This window comes from Humulus lupulus, chromosome 5, assembly GCF_963169125.1.
Source record: "Humulus lupulus chromosome 5, drHumLupu1.1, whole genome shotgun sequence".
NCBI lineage: Eukaryota > Viridiplantae > Streptophyta > Magnoliopsida > Rosales > Cannabaceae > Humulus > Humulus lupulus.
The window spans coordinates 4320682-4338894 of record NC_084797.1 but is presented as its reverse complement, the minus strand read 5'-3'; the positions used below and the strand labels follow the sequence as shown (position 1 = coordinate 4338894).

At 30.1% G+C, this 18213-nt stretch overlaps 2 protein-coding genes across 3 annotated transcripts; one reads left to right on the top strand and one right to left on the bottom strand.

Annotated features, from left to right (window-relative positions):
* Positions 1-7085: 7085 nt before the first annotated feature.
* LOC133834219 (transcription factor MYB53-like) lies at positions 7086-9166 on the top strand. 2 transcript variants are annotated; one of them, XM_062263753.1, is made up of 4 exons: positions 7086-7219; positions 7311-7586; positions 7811-8758; positions 8859-9166. In XM_062263753.1, exons 2-4 carry the CDS (start codon positions 7324-7326, stop codon positions 8896-8898), a joined length of 1251 nt encoding a protein of 416 aa, XP_062119737.1. In that variant the 5' UTR covers positions 7086-7219; positions 7311-7323; the 3' UTR covers positions 8899-9166. The 2 variants fall into 2 exon arrangements, with proteins under 2 accessions (XP_062119737.1, XP_062119738.1); XM_062263754.1 differs by lacking the exon at positions 7086-7219 and having other exon boundaries at positions 7236-7586.
* Positions 9167-16586: 7420 nt separating this feature from the next.
* LOC133777798 (inositol-tetrakisphosphate 1-kinase 2-like) lies at positions 16587-17513 on the bottom strand. The gene has a single exon (XM_062217538.1). The coding sequence runs from the start codon at positions 17511-17513 to the stop codon at positions 16587-16589; it is 927 nt and encodes a 308-aa protein (XP_062073522.1).
* Between the last annotated feature and the right edge of the window lie 700 nt (positions 17514-18213).

Genomic DNA, 18213 nt, shown 5'->3' with positions numbered 1-18213 from the left:
TATCCAATAAGGCTAAGTCCAAACTCATAACGACAAATACTACTATTTATTACTTTATAGTTAAGGATACCATTTTGGAATTTTTGATTTTGCAAAATAACTTTTTGGGCTTTCTATTTTGAAAAATAATTTTTTTTGATTCTACGGTTTGTAAATTGGTTTCAAATAGTTCCCTAAACACAATTTTGGTCAAAATATTTTGGCACTTTAGTTATATTTATAGGGTCATCAATATGAAAAATAGGTGGATCTCTATTTTCAAAAATATTTTAAATAAAATCAAAGTTTAGAGGACTATTATGAGCTATTTTACAAAATACAAAATTTAAAAAAGTATATTTTAAAATAGATAATCTAAAACAAAAGTCCAAAATAATTTTATCCATTTTAATATAGTATATATATTAAGTGATTATATTTGCACCTCAATAATATATATAAGTACCAATTCATTAAAATAATTATTCTTAACACTTTATTTCAAAAAAAAATTTGACAAAGTTAATTTTAATTATTTTATTTTGTTTTTGTAATTTTCTAAAAAATAATGTATACATTTTTTTTACTTTAACATGTTTTCATATATAAATATATATATATATTGAATTTGATTTTGTCAAATATTTAAAATGTATATTATTTATATGTATTTTTTAAAATATAAAAAGAGATTTTATATTAACTTTTAATAAAAATGAGTAGTCTTTATCAAATTTTGGCTTATGTGGGGTCATTAATTGGAATATCCCTTTAATTACATCCCATTTGCTTCTTGTTACACTGCTGCTTTGAAAATTAAAAGTAATTACTACTTTTTAGCTTACCTATACTTCTACAAATATACATTCTTATACAACTTTGACTAAATGATTACAAAAATAACATAAAATTGATTTCTTACAAAAACCTATACTAAATTCTCAAGATTATTTTTTGAGAGATATACTTTTGAAGATGGTATAATATCTAACATTAAACTAGTGGATTTGACTAGTGTACCTAGGTTTAATTAGCCTGGTTGGTTCCACACTTCTTATCTTTTGGAGGAGGTCATGAGTTCAATACCGCTTAATTAAGATTACGGGTGAACATTTGACCCGAAAAACCCGCAAACCTGCAACCCGAAAGCTCGATTTTTTGCAAAACCCGTCAGATTCGGGTGAAATCCGGTCCGAACCTGACATGATTCATGTCAAGTTCGAATTTTGAAACTAAGGACACAGGGTTAGGGTAAACTCGAACATAATTTAAAAAAAAAAATACTTTAGAGATTAATGCATTTTTAAAAAAAATATACCAAGACCCAAATTGTAAAAAATCAACATTACCAAACTAACAACAAAGTTAAAAAAAACATGTGAAAAGTAAATATAAAAAATAAAAAAGTGTCAAAAAATGGTATTTTTGAATTTTTTTTACCAATGCCTATTTTTGGCCCAAAACTCATTTTTTGGACCAATCCCACTCGAAACCCAACCCCACTTGACCAAACCCCACACCCACAACCCGAAATTACCCCAAAAATAAAAAACTTTGGAACGGGTTCGGTACCCTATTTTCCCACCCGAAACCCGCAAAACTCAAACCCAATGCACCCAAAATCCGAAAGCCCGACCCATGTGCACCCCTAATTAGGATAATACTATATCAACGATGTAACAAAACAAATCTACTGAATTTGACTAAGAATTATGTTGTCTCTATCTTGGATATAGGATTGCTTATGATCCAAACTAAATATTTCTTATGTTGACTATTGCTTTTATTTCTCTATGTTTGATGTTTTTTGTATTTGTTTTTAGAATAATGATATGTGCACCAAAATTATACACAAAAATATTACACCAATTAAGACACTATTTTATAAAACAGCGAGTCCCGTCTTAAATAAATTTAATTGGTTAAATGAAACTGACAAGTGAGTTGGTATAATATTTTGGTGAATATATCATTACTATTGTTTTTAAGTCGCTTCTAAAAAAAAGTCATAGATTACAATGATAAAACTATTTCCTATTCTTATTTTTGTTGTTTTTATGGTTTGTATTTTCTAAGTTTTACATACCAAAAAAAGTGGTACCTTGCCGGGTAAAAATTTAGTTACCTCCCCATGTATCACTTGTTAATTTGAAAGTAATTATTATTATTAGTTTATTGTTTACCTACTTCTGCACCCTATAGTCATAAACCTTACGGAACTATAGGCAGCCTTTTTTCATAATAATAACAAAATAATCTTATATAACTTTCATTATTACTATTAATTATCATCACTATATATATGTTTTTAGAGAACTTTGCGAAAATGACATTTTTTGAAGTGATTTTGTATTCTGATCTATTTTTGATAATTTTTGCAAAATAACATCTGTCTAAATTTCGACTATTTATCTAAATTTTTCGACCATTTTTGACTGACTATTTGAATTTTTCGAATACATGTCTAAATTTTTGACTAACTATCTAAATTATGAGAGATTATTTTACAAAAAATTATTAAAACTAGAATAGAATGCAAAATAACTTTAAAAAATAAATCATTTTAGCAAAGTACCTATGTTTTTATTATATATTATTATTATTATTATTATTATTTTTCACATAAAATTTTGGTTTTATTAATTGCAATGAAGGTCGTTATCATCAATGCAGAAAAGTATAACAGAACAATAAATAATGATTATAAATACTGGTCAATTACAAATCCCTATTGGTGGCCAACATTATGTCTCCAAAGTCATTTTACTTTTTTCTTTCTATATTTCCTAATAAAAGTAATAAGATTGGTTGATCAATATAATCTTAAATACATGTATGTTATTTAATATTAATTAATGAATAGTGGTGCAAGAGAGAGAAAAAAAATGATGATTTTTGTTTCAATTAATTTGAACATACATTTTTATTAATGGGTGATTTGTGAAAATAACTTATTTTTAAAGTTATTTTGCAATCTAGCTTAGTTTTAATAATTATTTGCAAAATGACCTTTCATAATTTAGAGAGGTAATCGAAAATTTAGACAAGTAGTTAAAAAATTCAAACAGCCGGTCGAAAAATTTAGACAGCTGGTTGAAAAATTTAGACAACTGATCGAATTTTATACAAATGTCATTTTACAAAAAATTATCAAAAGTAGGCCAGAGTGCAAAATCACTTTAAAAAAATGTCATTTTCACTAATTTCTCTTTATTTATTAAAATATATTTCTATTTGAGTGATTACTACTATATATTAATATAAGTGTCCTTGGCAAAATAGACTATTTTTTAAAATTATTTTGCACTCTAGCTTAGTTTTAATAATTATTTGCAAAATGACCTCTCATAATTTAGACAGCGAGTCGAAAATTTAGACAGATAGTCGAAAAATTCAAATAGCTGGTCGAAAAATTTAGTCAAGTAGTCGAATTTTAGACCGATGTCATTTTGCAAAAAATTATCAGAAATATGCCAGAATACAAAATCACTTAAAAACATATGCAATTTTCACAAATTTTTCTTAATATAATTATAAGGAAGAATATATATATATAATGATGCTCATTTCTGGAAATTTAGCAATAATTAGAGGCAAAGTCATATTAAGAAGAAAATTATAAAAATAATCTCAGAATTTAAACTTATTCCGTTTTTACAAATTAAGTCTTTCTTAGGAAAATCGATCGTTTTTGAGTGAAGAAGTAACTTAGCTTCTCACACAGTCCAAACTCATTATTATAATAATAACCAATAATAAGTATTAATTATTATTATTTTTATATAAATTATTACCATATGTACTTTTTAATTATGTCATATATTAATTAATATTACTCTTTAAGTAAATGGAAAAAGTAATTATTTATATAACTTGTAAAGGAGGATAATGAGGTAAGATTAGAAGGAAAACCCCTAGCAGACTCTACTGTCCTTTGACTAATAATCAAATTAATAAATTAACCTTAATTATTATTATTATTATTTATATATATTATGTCATTGCCTGCGAACTCATATATAATACATATGCATATTATTAATTATTAAAGCATTATTTAATTCTTAAGTTAATTCCTTCACAAATAATAATTAATATTTTATATTCTCATTATTCATCATAATATATTTGTATTATATAATTAGTTTCAGGCAATTTATATTAATTGTTTGTTAACCACTACAACAGCTACATATAGCTACATATATATATCCAAGTACATTTTTTTCTCTCATAAAAAAAGAGATAATATTATAAATAAATCGTTATATATATTTATTAAAAAATATATGATATTATTCCTCATATATTTATGATGAACATCAATATCAACTGGATACTAATTAATTACAATAAATATATATAGTTTTGTTATTAATTATTAATTAATATCATTAGATTTTGTTAATGATATTATGCTTCTGTTATATTATATATATATATAAATTCATTGCATGCATGCAAAACTAATTAATATAACTTCAACCAAATATTATAACAATATTGTATATATATATATGTATTAATATTGATGATATATTATATATATACAACTATATATATATATATATTGTGTGTATGGAAGAATAGAAAGTTCGTTTGGTAAAAGAAGGTGAACTGTGCAATTATTATATATATTTATATATATATGAACTCACCCAAGATTAGTTGGATTCTTAAAATCTGATCTAAAAGATTATATATACATCAGATCTAGAAGATCTTCTACTATTTAAACTTATATATATACATATACATACATAAATATAGCTTCCAAAAGCTTTTGGTGAATAAGGGGACACTATGACGTTTTTTTTCAATTTGGATATATTTTAATTTTTTTGAATATTGATTTTTTTTTTTTTTGTCGGAATAGACTGTTTTAATATTCAAAATTGAAAAACATAAGAATAGGAGATAGGTCACTTCAAACCAAGAATACTTAACTAATTTATGAGGCACAATATTAAAATTACAATCAATATGAGAGAGATATGTTATCGAAAGATTAGACAATAATAGAGTTTTAACTAGGGATGCACATTTTCCTCATGTAGACGGGACTCGACAGGGACCCAGCAGGGAATCCCCATTTAAATGGGGAATAGGGCAGGGACGAAGATAATTTTCAATTCCTGAATGTTAAATAAGGTGGGGACGAGGATAACCCTCCCTGTCCCGACGGAGCCCCGTTTAAATTTTTATATATATATATATATTTTTTAATATTTTATATGTATTTTATATATTCTCTGATGTGTTATTATAGTATATTAGTAACATTTTTAATATTTTAAATTTTATTTAAGATAATTTTAATATTTTAAATAATAAATATTCTGAAATATTTTAATTTACATATAATTTATGACTTTTATTTTAAAATTTATTTTTTAAATAAATGAGTTTTCCGTGGGTATCCCCGCCCTAATAGGGGATTCCCCACCCCTGACGAAGAATAAACGGGGATGAGGCAGGGACGATGATTAAAAATATAAATGGGGATGGGGATGGGGACGGGGACGGGGGAACATTCACCACAAATTCTCCACCCCGTGTGCATCACTAATTTTAACGTCATTAAAAAATTACACAAATTACACCTCAAAAAGAGAATCACAAGACACTTTACTAACCAGGAGTTCTAGAACTTGAAACCCAGTCAATTCAACACCGCTAGAAAAGCAAGAACATCTCTATGAAAAGTCGATAAGTTACTTGGAACACAAAGCAGAATACATACCCATCAATTTTGTAAATAAGCAATTATTCTGATTTTAAAAAAAATTGAAATGGTTAATGAGTTCTCTTATAATTAGAATAGTGGTAGTGATATAATAAATTACTTTTTTTTTTGGTAGTAAAATGTAGGACTTTTCTTAATAATAATATATACAGTCAAACTTGTTAAAATTCCAATTAGGTATATATATAGAATAGAGAATAGAATAGAGTACTTGTGGAATACGGAAGTATTATTATTCGAACATTAGCTCTAACTGATACGTTTGAACATAACTAATAAAGGTAATATAGTATATAGATGCTGCTCTATATAGATATATATATATATTTATATATATATATTTGTGTTTAAAAAAAAGTCATGATGAAATGGATATGTTCATTGAAATTAAGTACATATTTTAGAACTTAAAACCAAAGAATTAATGTGTGTGTGTTTTAGAGTGGAGTGGGTGGGGCCTATATATAGAAAGACTCAATAGTATTGCGTGTGATGATCTCAAACCTATAATCTATACGTACAAGCATTACTTCATACATATATATATAGGCAATATATATATAGGCATTATTTTGTAGTGATGTGTCACTGTTTTTTAAAATAGTGGGTCTCAGCTTTAATAAATGTGATTGACTATGTTAAACTGTCACATTATTATGTGTAATGTTTGAGTGTATATTTTAGGTGCACATATCATTACTCTATATATACATATAATTCTATCTTGCATACCTAAAAATTTATCCACTAGTGCATATTTTATGTGTTTACAGCTCGTAAACAGTTTTCGGCGTGATTTCTTTTCATGACCGTGTTTATTGTAGTTGTTTAGAGTATTCTGCAAATTTTCAGAAAATTCTGAATAATTTACAGTGCCGAAAACTAGATTCAAACATGTTATTGCAGACGTGACTAATTTCTTTTATGCGGGTAGAAAACAGCCTGTTTGAACCTAATTTCACTATAACATAACTACGTCCGACGAAGGTTTCCGCCGCTAATAAATTTTTTTTTATATATATATTTCTACATTATTAGCGGTAGAACCAGTAGTCTTCTACTAATAACCTGTACATTACCGGCGAACAAAGTCTGCCTCTAATTTCAGACTTTCTTGTAGTGTTTTTGGCATTGTAAATTATTCGGAATTTTCTAAAAATTTATAGAATGCTCTAAATAACTACAATACAATATTATAAAAAAATCGTGGTCGAAAACTATTCTTAAAAAAAAACGCAAAAGGTATGCGTACCTTAGAATGATCTAATATATATATATATATATTTATATAAAGATAGATACTTAGAACAACAAGGACAAGCTTGGAATTTTATGTTGTATTAGACAGACATATTTTCCAACACCAAACCAACTCTACTCTTTTTCTCTATATATACATTGACATATGTGTTTTCAAAGCTAATAGTAAAGTTTATTTATAAATAATCTTCTTCTTCATTATCAATCTCTCTCTAAGCCACCTGATTTAACAAGGTTAATCTTTACTCATAATCTCTTCTCTTTTCTTTTCTTTCTTGTATAGTTAGTTGTTAATTAACTAATTATTAATTAACTTAATATATAGATTATTAATAATTATGGGGAGATCACCCTCTTCTGATGAGAATGGGTTGAAGAAAGGGCCATGGACTCCAGAAGAGGACGAGAAGCTTGTGGATTACATCAGAAGACATGGCCATGGAAGCTGGAGAGCTCTGCCTAAGCTTGCTGGTCTGAACAGGTGTGGCAAGAGTTGCAGACTTCGTTGGACTAATTATCTCAGGCCTGATATCAAGAGAGGAAAGTTCTCTGAAGATGAAGAGAAACTCATCATCAATCTCCATGCTGTTCTTGGCAACAAGTAAGTAAAGTAAACTCATCATCATCACACACAACCGACCTACCTAGGTCAGTTCTCATGTAACCGAACTCCCATGCTTATCTTTGACATACATAGTAGGTCGGTTCTGTGTAAACTGACTTATGAACATGTGTTAAATCGGTCTAAGCAATTTGATATACATGGTAGTTCGGTTCTGTGTAAACTGATATATGAATGATGGAATAATGTTATGTTATGTTTAGGTGGTCAACCATAGCAGGACATCTTCCAGGGAGAACAGATAATGAAATCAAGAACTTGTGGAACACTCATTTGAAGAAGAAGCTTCTGCAAATGGGGATTGATCCAGTTACTCATAGGCCTAGGACTGATCTCACTATTCTCTCCAATCTTCCACAGCTCATTGCTGCTGCCAACTTTGCCTCAAACTTTCTCAATCCAACCAACAACACTACTGCATGGGATACTTCCCAATCACCAACCCCTTCAAAACTCCAACTTCTTCACAATATTTTCCAAGTTCTAGGCACTAGTGCTCCTACTCCTAGTCCTAATATGGAAGCAATGCTTAGTCTTCTAGGATCATCAGTCTCAGCCTCAGTCTCAGCCTCAGCCTTGACCTCGGTCAATCATCGTAATCAAAATCTTCAACCCTCTATAGTTGATGAGTACTTAAGGTCAGTACAAGATCATTACAACAACAACAACATTATTAGTTGTGGCCTTTTGGGTAGTGATGATCATTTTGTTATTAATAATAATAATAATAATAATAATGCTCCACCATTAATGAACAATAATCCCATGGAAGCCACTCATCAACAACAATCCATAATAAGCTTAGATGATAATCCATACACAACCATGTCTGGCTCCAAACTATTATCAAACTCTGCCAATATGATCATAGATCATCATCATGATGATTTCAATCATCAACTTCCTAGGTTGGTTTCATCTGCAGCCTCACCGAATGATAATGATGGTGATGATGGTGATGGTGATGATATGATGTTGATGAGTAGCAGTAGTGATAGCAAAAACCAAAATAATAATAAGAGTAATGATAAGGCTAATAATAACTACTCATCATCATCAACCAACTTTGATCAAGCTTGGGGAGATCTTATAGAAGATGATCATGAACCAGCAAATGATGAAGATTCTTGTTATTGGAAGGATATCATGGAGTAAGTGTACTATACTATATATGTTTTATTATTCATTAATAATTATTAATAATTATTGCTTACGAAAATATTATATATATATATATATAATAATTGGCAGGTTAGCATCTTCTCAGACATTGGTCAATCTCGTAGACTGAATTATTTCATCTCCAGGTCATTGATATATATAAGGGTTTGTTCATAAAGGGTTATATATGTACATGCATATATAATATAATATATATATATACACACATGTACACCAAATAGTTTAGAAGGTTTTGAATCATAATATATATAATGCGATGATGATATACTTTATTTTATACTGAGTTTTAATTCATTTGTAATTCCATATATTTGTTACCAATTAATGTATTCATTGTGAAACTCTTTATATGTATACACAATATATATTAAATATTATATAGTTTTAGTAGTGTTCTTATTACTTACTATAATTCATCTATTTTTAGTATTCTCGGATCCTGCAAATTTTTCAGAAATTTCCAAACAGTTTACAGTACCGAAAATTAGGTTCAAACATGTTGCTTTCTACGTGCATCCAAAAAATTAATTACGCGTGCAATAACATATTTGAACATAGTTCTCGTACCCTAAACTATTCAGAATTTTATTATGCGCATCATATATTTAAAGTGAAACACCTGTCAGAAAATTGTTATATTTATAATATTATATAATATGCAGGCTGATGAGTAACATGCATAGATTGATCCTTAAACTATTTTTAATTATTAATTTGTTAGGATCATATTATTAGAACATAATTAGTTGGTGTATCTAGAAACTATAGGTAGACTAATGACCCATATATACGTTATATATATTATGGTTTAACTAAACTTAATGACCAGTAGTTACTGATTTTGATGTTTCATTATATTAATAATAATTAATTATTAGTTAGTTAATTAATTTTTATACATTATTTGCCACGTGTAAGCTGCTCAAGAGAGAGATTAGAAAAATATATAATTAATAATAATAATAAAGACAAGAGATTTGACATTTTTGTTGGATAAGGGTTAAAAATCTCACATTAAACCAATATAATTGTCTTTATAAGTTATATATAACGTGGATAGTCATAGGCCTCAAGACAAAATATACTCACATTTTACTATATATATATATAATATAGTAAAGTGTTATTTAACTAATTTGATATATATGATTATATATCTAATAACCAAGTGTGTGATTAAAAGTCAAGAGGTTTTGTTACCTATTAGGTGAGAATATACATGTGTTGCTTGTGACTTAAGGCATCGATGCAAAACTAAAACAAGTAATTTACTCAAACCTAATTTTTATTATTATTAAACACTCTTTTTTCCTCTCATGCATTGTTATGAATGTATATATATGACAATTTTTTTTATAGGGGTTTCACTTTAAGTCCTATCAGTGGAGCTCTCAGTGTTTCTCGACTCGTGAGTAGTTTTCGATGCGATTTTTTTTATAACCGTGTATATTGTAGCTATTTAGAGCATCCTGCAAATTTTCAGAAAATTCTGAATATTTCACAATACCAAAAACTAAGTTCAAACATATTGTTGTACTCGTGACTAATTTTTTTTTATACGCGTGGAAAGCAACATGTTTGAACCTAATTTTCGGTACTGTAAATTGTTCGGAATTTTCTGAAAATTTCCAGATGCTCTAAATAGCTCAATATACACGGTCATAAAAAAAATCGCGTCAAAAACTATTCACGGGTCGAGAAACACTGAGAGTCCCACCAATAAAGTTTAAAGTGAAGCCCATATAGAAATTTGTCTCATACATATATATATATATAGTATATAGTAGTAACTAGTAGCCATCCCATGAAGTTGATAGTGTTGAAAATGTTGCCATGAAATATATATATATGGATTTAATTGGTACTCAAAGTAATGCACTTATAAACAATTTTTCTCATTTTATTATCTCCATTCCTTCTATGGAAATAATTAAGAAAAAATATATATTTATATAACTCAATAAAATGACAAAATACTAAAACTACAAGCTAGTAACATGCTTGTCTAAATCTAAACAAGGACTTAATAATGAGTAGGTACCATAGTCACCTTTCACATCATCAACTAACCTACCTAATTTCCCAAACACATACATCTACACATATGTCATAATTATCATAAAACTCAATAATAAATTTTATGATTTTTTAACATAAAATATCTCCAATTTTTTTTTTTGCTATTTTGCATTTTAGTCCTTGAGAATCAAAATTTTTGAATTCTAAAAATTAATCTTTATTGTTTATTTTCTTCTTCTTAAATTTTTAATGTAATTTTATAATATATCTATTTTTATTTTTTGGAAATGTTATATATTGAAAAATAAAAATAAACAAAAAACAAAAAACTTGATTGAAAATGTTTTTTCAAAGACTAAATTGCCAACGAAAAACTTAAGAACACACCTAATTATAATAATGGTCAAGAGAGTTCAACTAGCAAATCCTAATAAGTTAATTTGGATATTTTACTAATTATATTATAATATATTAGACATTATTACCTTCAACATCATCAACTAACCTACCTAATTTCCCATAATAAATACATACATATCTATTATTATGTATATATATTCACAATGTAATATAGTTATTAATATGCTATTTTAATATATTATTCTAACTTAATTATTAGTAAATGAAATTATATATTTACCGGTTTCTGCAATATTATATATTTGGAATGAAAAAACGTATTAGACATGTATAATATACTAATAAATAATTAAATTCCTATGAAAAAATTCAAAGAAAATGTAACATATGAATAACTAGATTTTATTTAAATGAAACATAATATCATATGATTTTTTTGAGAAAATATATCATATATTATTTATATTATTTATCCATAGCCAAAATCTTTAATTTCTCCATATATCCATAATAAATACATACAATACAATAGTTAATTACAAGTGGTTTTTTTATATAATTCTTTTTTGTATATATTTATTGCTATATACCTAACTAGTAGGCAGCAAAATTTAAAGATTAAAACATTCCACTTACAAATATTTAAAAATACCATATTTTATTATAGCTAGATTTGCTCTTTAAGTAATAATTGAACCACCTTAAGTAAGATCATTGAATAAAATTATATAAAAAACAATGAATCACATCCATCCAAAAAGCCCATTGTGTAGTCAAAGTGTATGACCTTTCCATAGAAGTATTTGCTTTAAAATAATGAAATGATTCATAACTATAGTGAGATGTACCTCATCTCTCATTTTCAAGTGAGATAATAATAATAATAATAATAATAATAATAATAATAATAATAATAATAATAATAATAATAATAAATGCTGAGACTATAAGAGATGATGAGTGATAATATTTATGCCTTGCTTTCAGATTCTTTATCTTTATTATCTCATTTTAAAAAAAATAATAATTTACTTTTCATTTTTATTTTTTTAAATCATTTATATATAAGTAAATGAAAATGTTTTATTAATATTTTCTATTTATTACTTTAATAGTACTAATAATTCTCACTCATTTATCAACCATTTTTAAAAAAATAGTATGTTTAGTGCATTATTATCTTTATAATAATGATGATGCATTTCACATTTATGAGATAAAGAGAGAGAGAGAGAGAGAGAGAGAGCAATAGAATAAATATGTTTTAAGTTAGAGTAATAAAATAGAAGAGTTGATGATCAAACAAAAGCTAAAAAGATCAATTGTAAAAGATATGGTTGTGAGTATTAATAATAATATAATGCCAATCATATAATGGATAAATAGTACTTGAGGTACTCATTTTATACCAATGATATTAATTAGGTTCTCATTTCAAAATTTTGAGGACATAGGTCTTCATTTTCTATTAAAAGCTATAATTTAGTCTTTACACCCTATTATTTTTACCATTAAAAAATATTAAATTTAAAGTGAAAATTGTAATTATAGTATTTTTTTTTTGTTTAATAAGATCGTCTCCAATGCAAGATGTAAATTTTGTGCCAAATTTAACACAAAAAATGAGTTAAGGCTATATTTAACCTAATATTTATAATTGTGCTCAAATGCACAAGATGCAAATTAACACAAAAAATTCAATACTTCATTTAATATTTATTGAGAACATACAAAAATTATTTTTTATTATCCAAATTATGTACTCTAAGAAATTTGTCAGTAAAAAAATAAATAAAAATGATATATGGTTGATCATTAATTGTCAACTACTAAATTATAGTAGCTAGTGGCAATATGGTAAATAAAAAAGTAGTATTGTGTTAAATTTGACCCATGCTATATATTGTGCCAAATTTGACACACTTTTTGGAACATCATTGGAGTTGTACTTTTTGTAAGATGTGCTAAGTATATCATTGCACAAACTTTTTGGCACTCCATTATAAATGCTCTAAGTTAAGCCTATGTTTAGTAGAGGGGATAGAAATTAGGAAGTGAGAAAAATTAGAAAAAAAAAAAGAAAAAGTAAAAGAAAGAAAATAAATACATTTTCTCTTTTTTATGTTTGGTATAAAAAGAGGAAAGAAAATGAAAAAAAAATCATTATATTTTCTTCATTTATTATTTTAATTAAGATTGAGAAAAAGACATTTTTATCCTTACAAATGTTTCTTTATTCATTCAACTTATAAGGACATTATAGTCATGTATTTATCAAATATTTAGTCACATTTTTTCTCCTCCACTTTCTCTCCAAATTGGAGAGAAAATATTTGACATGGTCCCACTTATTTTGTTTTTTTTCCACTCTTCCCTCTTACCAAACTATTTTTTTTTTCTTCTCTCCACTTTTCTCTCTAAAATTTTCCTTCCTTCCATTTTTTTATCTCTTTCTTAACTTGAATTGCAAAAACTTTTATAACTAATCTTCAAACCAAGTTTGTGTTATCAAGTTCATGTATGAGTGCCCTTCAACAAATGGTAATTGTTCTTCTCCCAAATATCGAGCTTTGTTTCTTCCAAAGAAAGACTTGATAAATCTTCTCAAGAAGACGATTGACTTCTTTCTCCTAAAGAAGATTGATTGACGGTAAATCTCAATTTTTTGAACTTTATTGAGGGTTATAAATGGAAAAAAGGGTGAAAATGACCATATTATAGATTTTTTATAGGTAAATCTCAAATTTTTTTTTTATACTTGATTGAGGTTCCAACAACTTGTTTCACGTGCATGCAATAGACTATTTAAACATTGTTTTTTGTATAGTAAATTATTTTGAATTTCTCAAAATTTTGTGGGAAATTTCCTATAATTACATTGTACATGGTTACATCAAAAAATTACGGTTATAACTTCTCTATGTAACGAAAATAGGGGTAACAAAAAATTAAGATTTGAGAAAAAAAATTACATTCATGAAATGATAGAGAAACAAACAAACAATCAGTATATTGTAGCTTTTCCTTGAATAAATTTTAAATGGTAAATTGTAATATTTAATAGAAATTGGGTACTGTTGACGGTGAAATCTCGTCAACGAAATTAGATCGGAAAACTCAAAGGTAGGTCAGGTAATGTTTATATAAGAACTGTGAATAAACTTTAAGGAAAAGTAAACACAGATAAATGATAGAGCAAGCCTTGGTATATTTCTCAATAGCCTCTCCTTACAATGAATTTTCCAACCCCCCTTCAGGTGGGGTTAGAGTTCATTTTATAGTAAGCTCTAATGGCCCTGGGTACATGGTGGTCCAGGAGACCAAGTGGTACATAAGTACTTTGTCAGGAGAGTGGCTTCAGAGGTTGTGGTCGTACATCCAGCACAGGGGCAGGCGTCAGGAAGATGTCTCCACTACTTGTCCGTACTCATGTCAGAGGAGTGGTGGCAGACGTAGTGGTGCAGGTGGTAGTGGTGTCGACTCTGACTCTTGGCCGTAGACGTACGGGCCATAACTCCTATCCTTGCATTCCCACTCCCCCACTGGTACAGGTGTCCGTATTTCGACATACAAGGTCTTAAGGGCCGTACCCATTGGGGTATGAGATCGTACAATTACGTTCCATTCAACTCATACCTGGGCCCCTAAGCATTGGGGTCCCAAGGTATAGGGGACGGGACATTGGGCGCGCGTAAAGGTGGTGGCGTGAGGCGAGGCTCTCGGGTCCCTGACACGAGATGCCTGAAGCACCCCGAGGTCACCTGCATGCATAAATGATAGGCATGGGGCCTTGACAGACAGGTGCGAGGTGAGATGACTTCCTCGCGAGCCCCTTGGTGGCGAGGCTCCTTTGATGCGTGCCCCCATTCGCATAGACACCTGATGCTGCGGGCGTGGCTGCGCGAGGCCGAGGGCCTGCTGGGGCGCGAGGCCACCTGGTGTGCGGGCGCTGCTGCGCGAGGCCGAGGGCCTGCTGGGGCGCGAAGCCGCTTGGTGTGCGGGCGTGGCTGCGCGAGGCCGAGGGCCTGCTGGGGCGCGAGGCCGCCTGGTGTGCGGCTGCGCGAGGCCGAGGGCCTGCTGGGGCGCTAGGCTGCCTGGTGTTTCGCATCTATGCTTTGCGAATGGGGGCCACATGGCATTGATCCCATGACGCATGGATCCAGACTCGTGACGTGATGGTGTGACGACTTCCCGAGATGATGATGGCCCGAGGGCCTCGCATTGATCTCATATTTTCCCTTGGTGAGATTTTGAGCATCAACACTCCTGTATTCAAAAAGGGCCTACAGGCTCGAGTCCAATTGCATGATTATGTGGCATTTATCCTTCTGTTCTAATCAGGGACTAGAGATTTCTTATTTGGTGGATTTTTGGCATCCACAGGTACCTATAAACTAAAAAATTTAAAATGGTAATCTACCCTTATATAATTCTTTTTTTAGATGAAACCCTTATATAATTCTAGTTGTTTTCTGTGTATTGATTTTTTATTTTATTTTTTGTAATTAATATATCTATTGTATTAATAAAATTTTCAAATTCCGGCACATTTTGTTTGTTTATGAGAAGAATAATTCTAAATGACTATTTTCCTAATAATAATTCAAGGTATAAAATAATTATAATAATAAGATAGAGAATTCAACAAGTAGTAGTAAATGTCAAGTTGCACTATTCCATGCACAACATGATAAGATAAGATAAGTACACAGAAAATATTCAAAATACATATTATGGTAGGGTTATGCAAAAGTTTTTACAAACTCTCCAACTTGAATAAACAATCCAAATCAAACTAAAAAACTCAAAAAATATAACTCAAATAACCCGACAAAAATTTAAACCGCCCAATTATTATATTGGACAATTTGAGAATTATATCAACCCACCCAAATAACCAGAATAAACCGATTAAGAGTGTTTTTCATTTATACATGCACATATTATGTATATTATTACATATATTATATGTAATATTAAATATTGTTTTTAAATTTTTAACAATAAATTTAGAATAATATTTTAAAGTTTTAATTTAGAATAATATATCTAATTTTGGAAGATGTATACTGTACTTTTAGTTTGTTGAATTTAATTATTAGAATTTTTTTTTAAAAAACTTAAGATTAGTTTGGGCAGGTTAACCCGACCAAACTGCCTAAAACATTGGACGAGTTAAACTTTTTTTTTAATTGGACGGGTTAGAGTTGAATTTTTGCAATTCGATTTTTACATTGGATTAATTAAAATATGTTATAACCCGACCAAACCGACCAACAAACACTCTATATTAAACCAACAAAAAGTGGTAAAATAAAATGTCATTTGAATATAATTTGATATTTATAATATTATAATTATTCATTATTCATTATTCATGTAGTTAGAAATTAAAAAAACACAACTCATTTCATAGCATTATTTGCATATATCGAGTATGAAATTCGTAAAGATTTGGTCAAAATGTGGTAATTTTGAAAACCCTGGATAATAGTTGATATCGATGACATCATACTTCCCCTCACTTTCTCTGATCACATCAAAGTTGAACAAACGAAGCCCCAACGCCTTCCTCAGCTCCCTCCCCAGCTCCGCCACCAGCTCCGGCGGCGGCATTATCGCCTCATCCAACTTCTCACTCTCGTGCTCCACCGCAGCCGTGCTCGATATCTTAGAAAACGGCATTATCGAAACCCCAGACCACTCTCCGCCGTCCTCCGCCGTGAGGTGAATATCAGCCAACGACCGCCGCTTCACGCACTCCACGTGGTCCCCCATCACGTAGACCTTGAACACAACCTCGCCGTGGTTGACGTACTCCTGAACCAGCAACGGAGTCTGATCCTTCACACTCTCGAACCCTTCGCTGTTCAGAACCACCCACATGTCGTGCGACGTCGTTCCGCCGTTGGCCAACAACGGCTTCGCTATCACCGGATAGTTCAGCCCCGACTCCTCTATAGTCTCGTCTTCCTCGACAACTCTCTGCTTTGGGACCCCAACGGTTGTTTGCGGTTGGGTTATCTGGATCCGGGTCACCGAGTCCAGCATTGTGACCCGGTTGTGGAGTGGCTCGATTTTCTCAGGTGGGTCGATTATGACTGCGCCGGGGTACATGGCTGCGAACTCGGTCAGCTGTTGCTTCCATTCTTGACCGTAGAGCTTGTGGAGTACGCAGTGAAACGGGCCTTGCTCGATGAGTGGCTTGTCGGGTTCGATGGCCACGAGGTCGATGCCGTTCCGACTGGCGACGTCGACGACGGAAGGTGAGATAAAGGTGTCGACTTTCTTGGGGTCGAATGCGTAGCCGACGCGGCAGCGTGGGGTTCCAGCTTTGACAGTCATCACACACACACAGAAAAAAATCACAGAAAGAAAAGATCTTTACTGTTTCTCGAGTCTGGATTCTCTTTTTCTCTCAAAAAATCACAGAAAGTGAAGATCTTTAGTATTTGTTGAGTCTTCTTCTTCTTTGGCTATGCGGTTTTATAGGTTTAAGGAATGCAACCTAGGCCCATTGGTTCTGAATGGGCATCTTTAGTATTTGGCGTATACTTTTGTTGTATTTTGATTTCGTTACATGCATAAAGATGTCAGCTTTGAATGGAATAAAGGTTTTGGCAACGTGGGTTTGCGGTTTGGTTTAGTTTCGTATTCATCAGATATTAAAGATACCTGTATACGAGGTCTGTTCTGTACAGAAAGTTGACGAAAGATGTACTGTTTGGAAAGAATAAAGGTTTTAGTCAATTGGGTCGGCCGATTTGTTTCATACTCTGACAAATACAGTAGTCAATACATGAGAGCTATACTTTGTACAAAGAATAACTCATGAGCAGCCAAAATATACACCGTTACTCTATTCAATCATAATTATTAAAATTGAAATTCGCTGTTAAAAAATACTAACAGACAAATGTGAGTAATGTTCGAGTAATGATACGTGAAACTAAAATATAAAATAAAATAGTTTAATCGAGTCAATCACATATATTAAAATTGAGACTCAGTGTTTTAAAAAGTAGTGATACGTTACCGTGTGTAA

Coding starts and splice junctions, on each gene's coding strand:
- LOC133777798 (XM_062217538.1), bottom strand. CDS start 17,513: ATGACTGTCAAAGCTGGAACCCCACGCTGCCGCGTCGGCTACGCATTC.
- LOC133834219 (XM_062263753.1), top strand. CDS start 7,324: ATGGGGAGATCACCCTCTTCTGATGAGAATGGGTTGAAGAAAGGGCCA. Junction 7,587..7,810: donor CATGCTGTTCTTGGCAACAA/GTAAGTAAAGTA, acceptor TGTTATGTTTAG/GTGGTCAACCATAGCAGGAC. Junction 8,759..8,858: donor TATTGGAAGGATATCATGGA/GTAAGTGTACTA, acceptor AATAATTGGCAG/GTTAGCATCTTCTCAGACAT.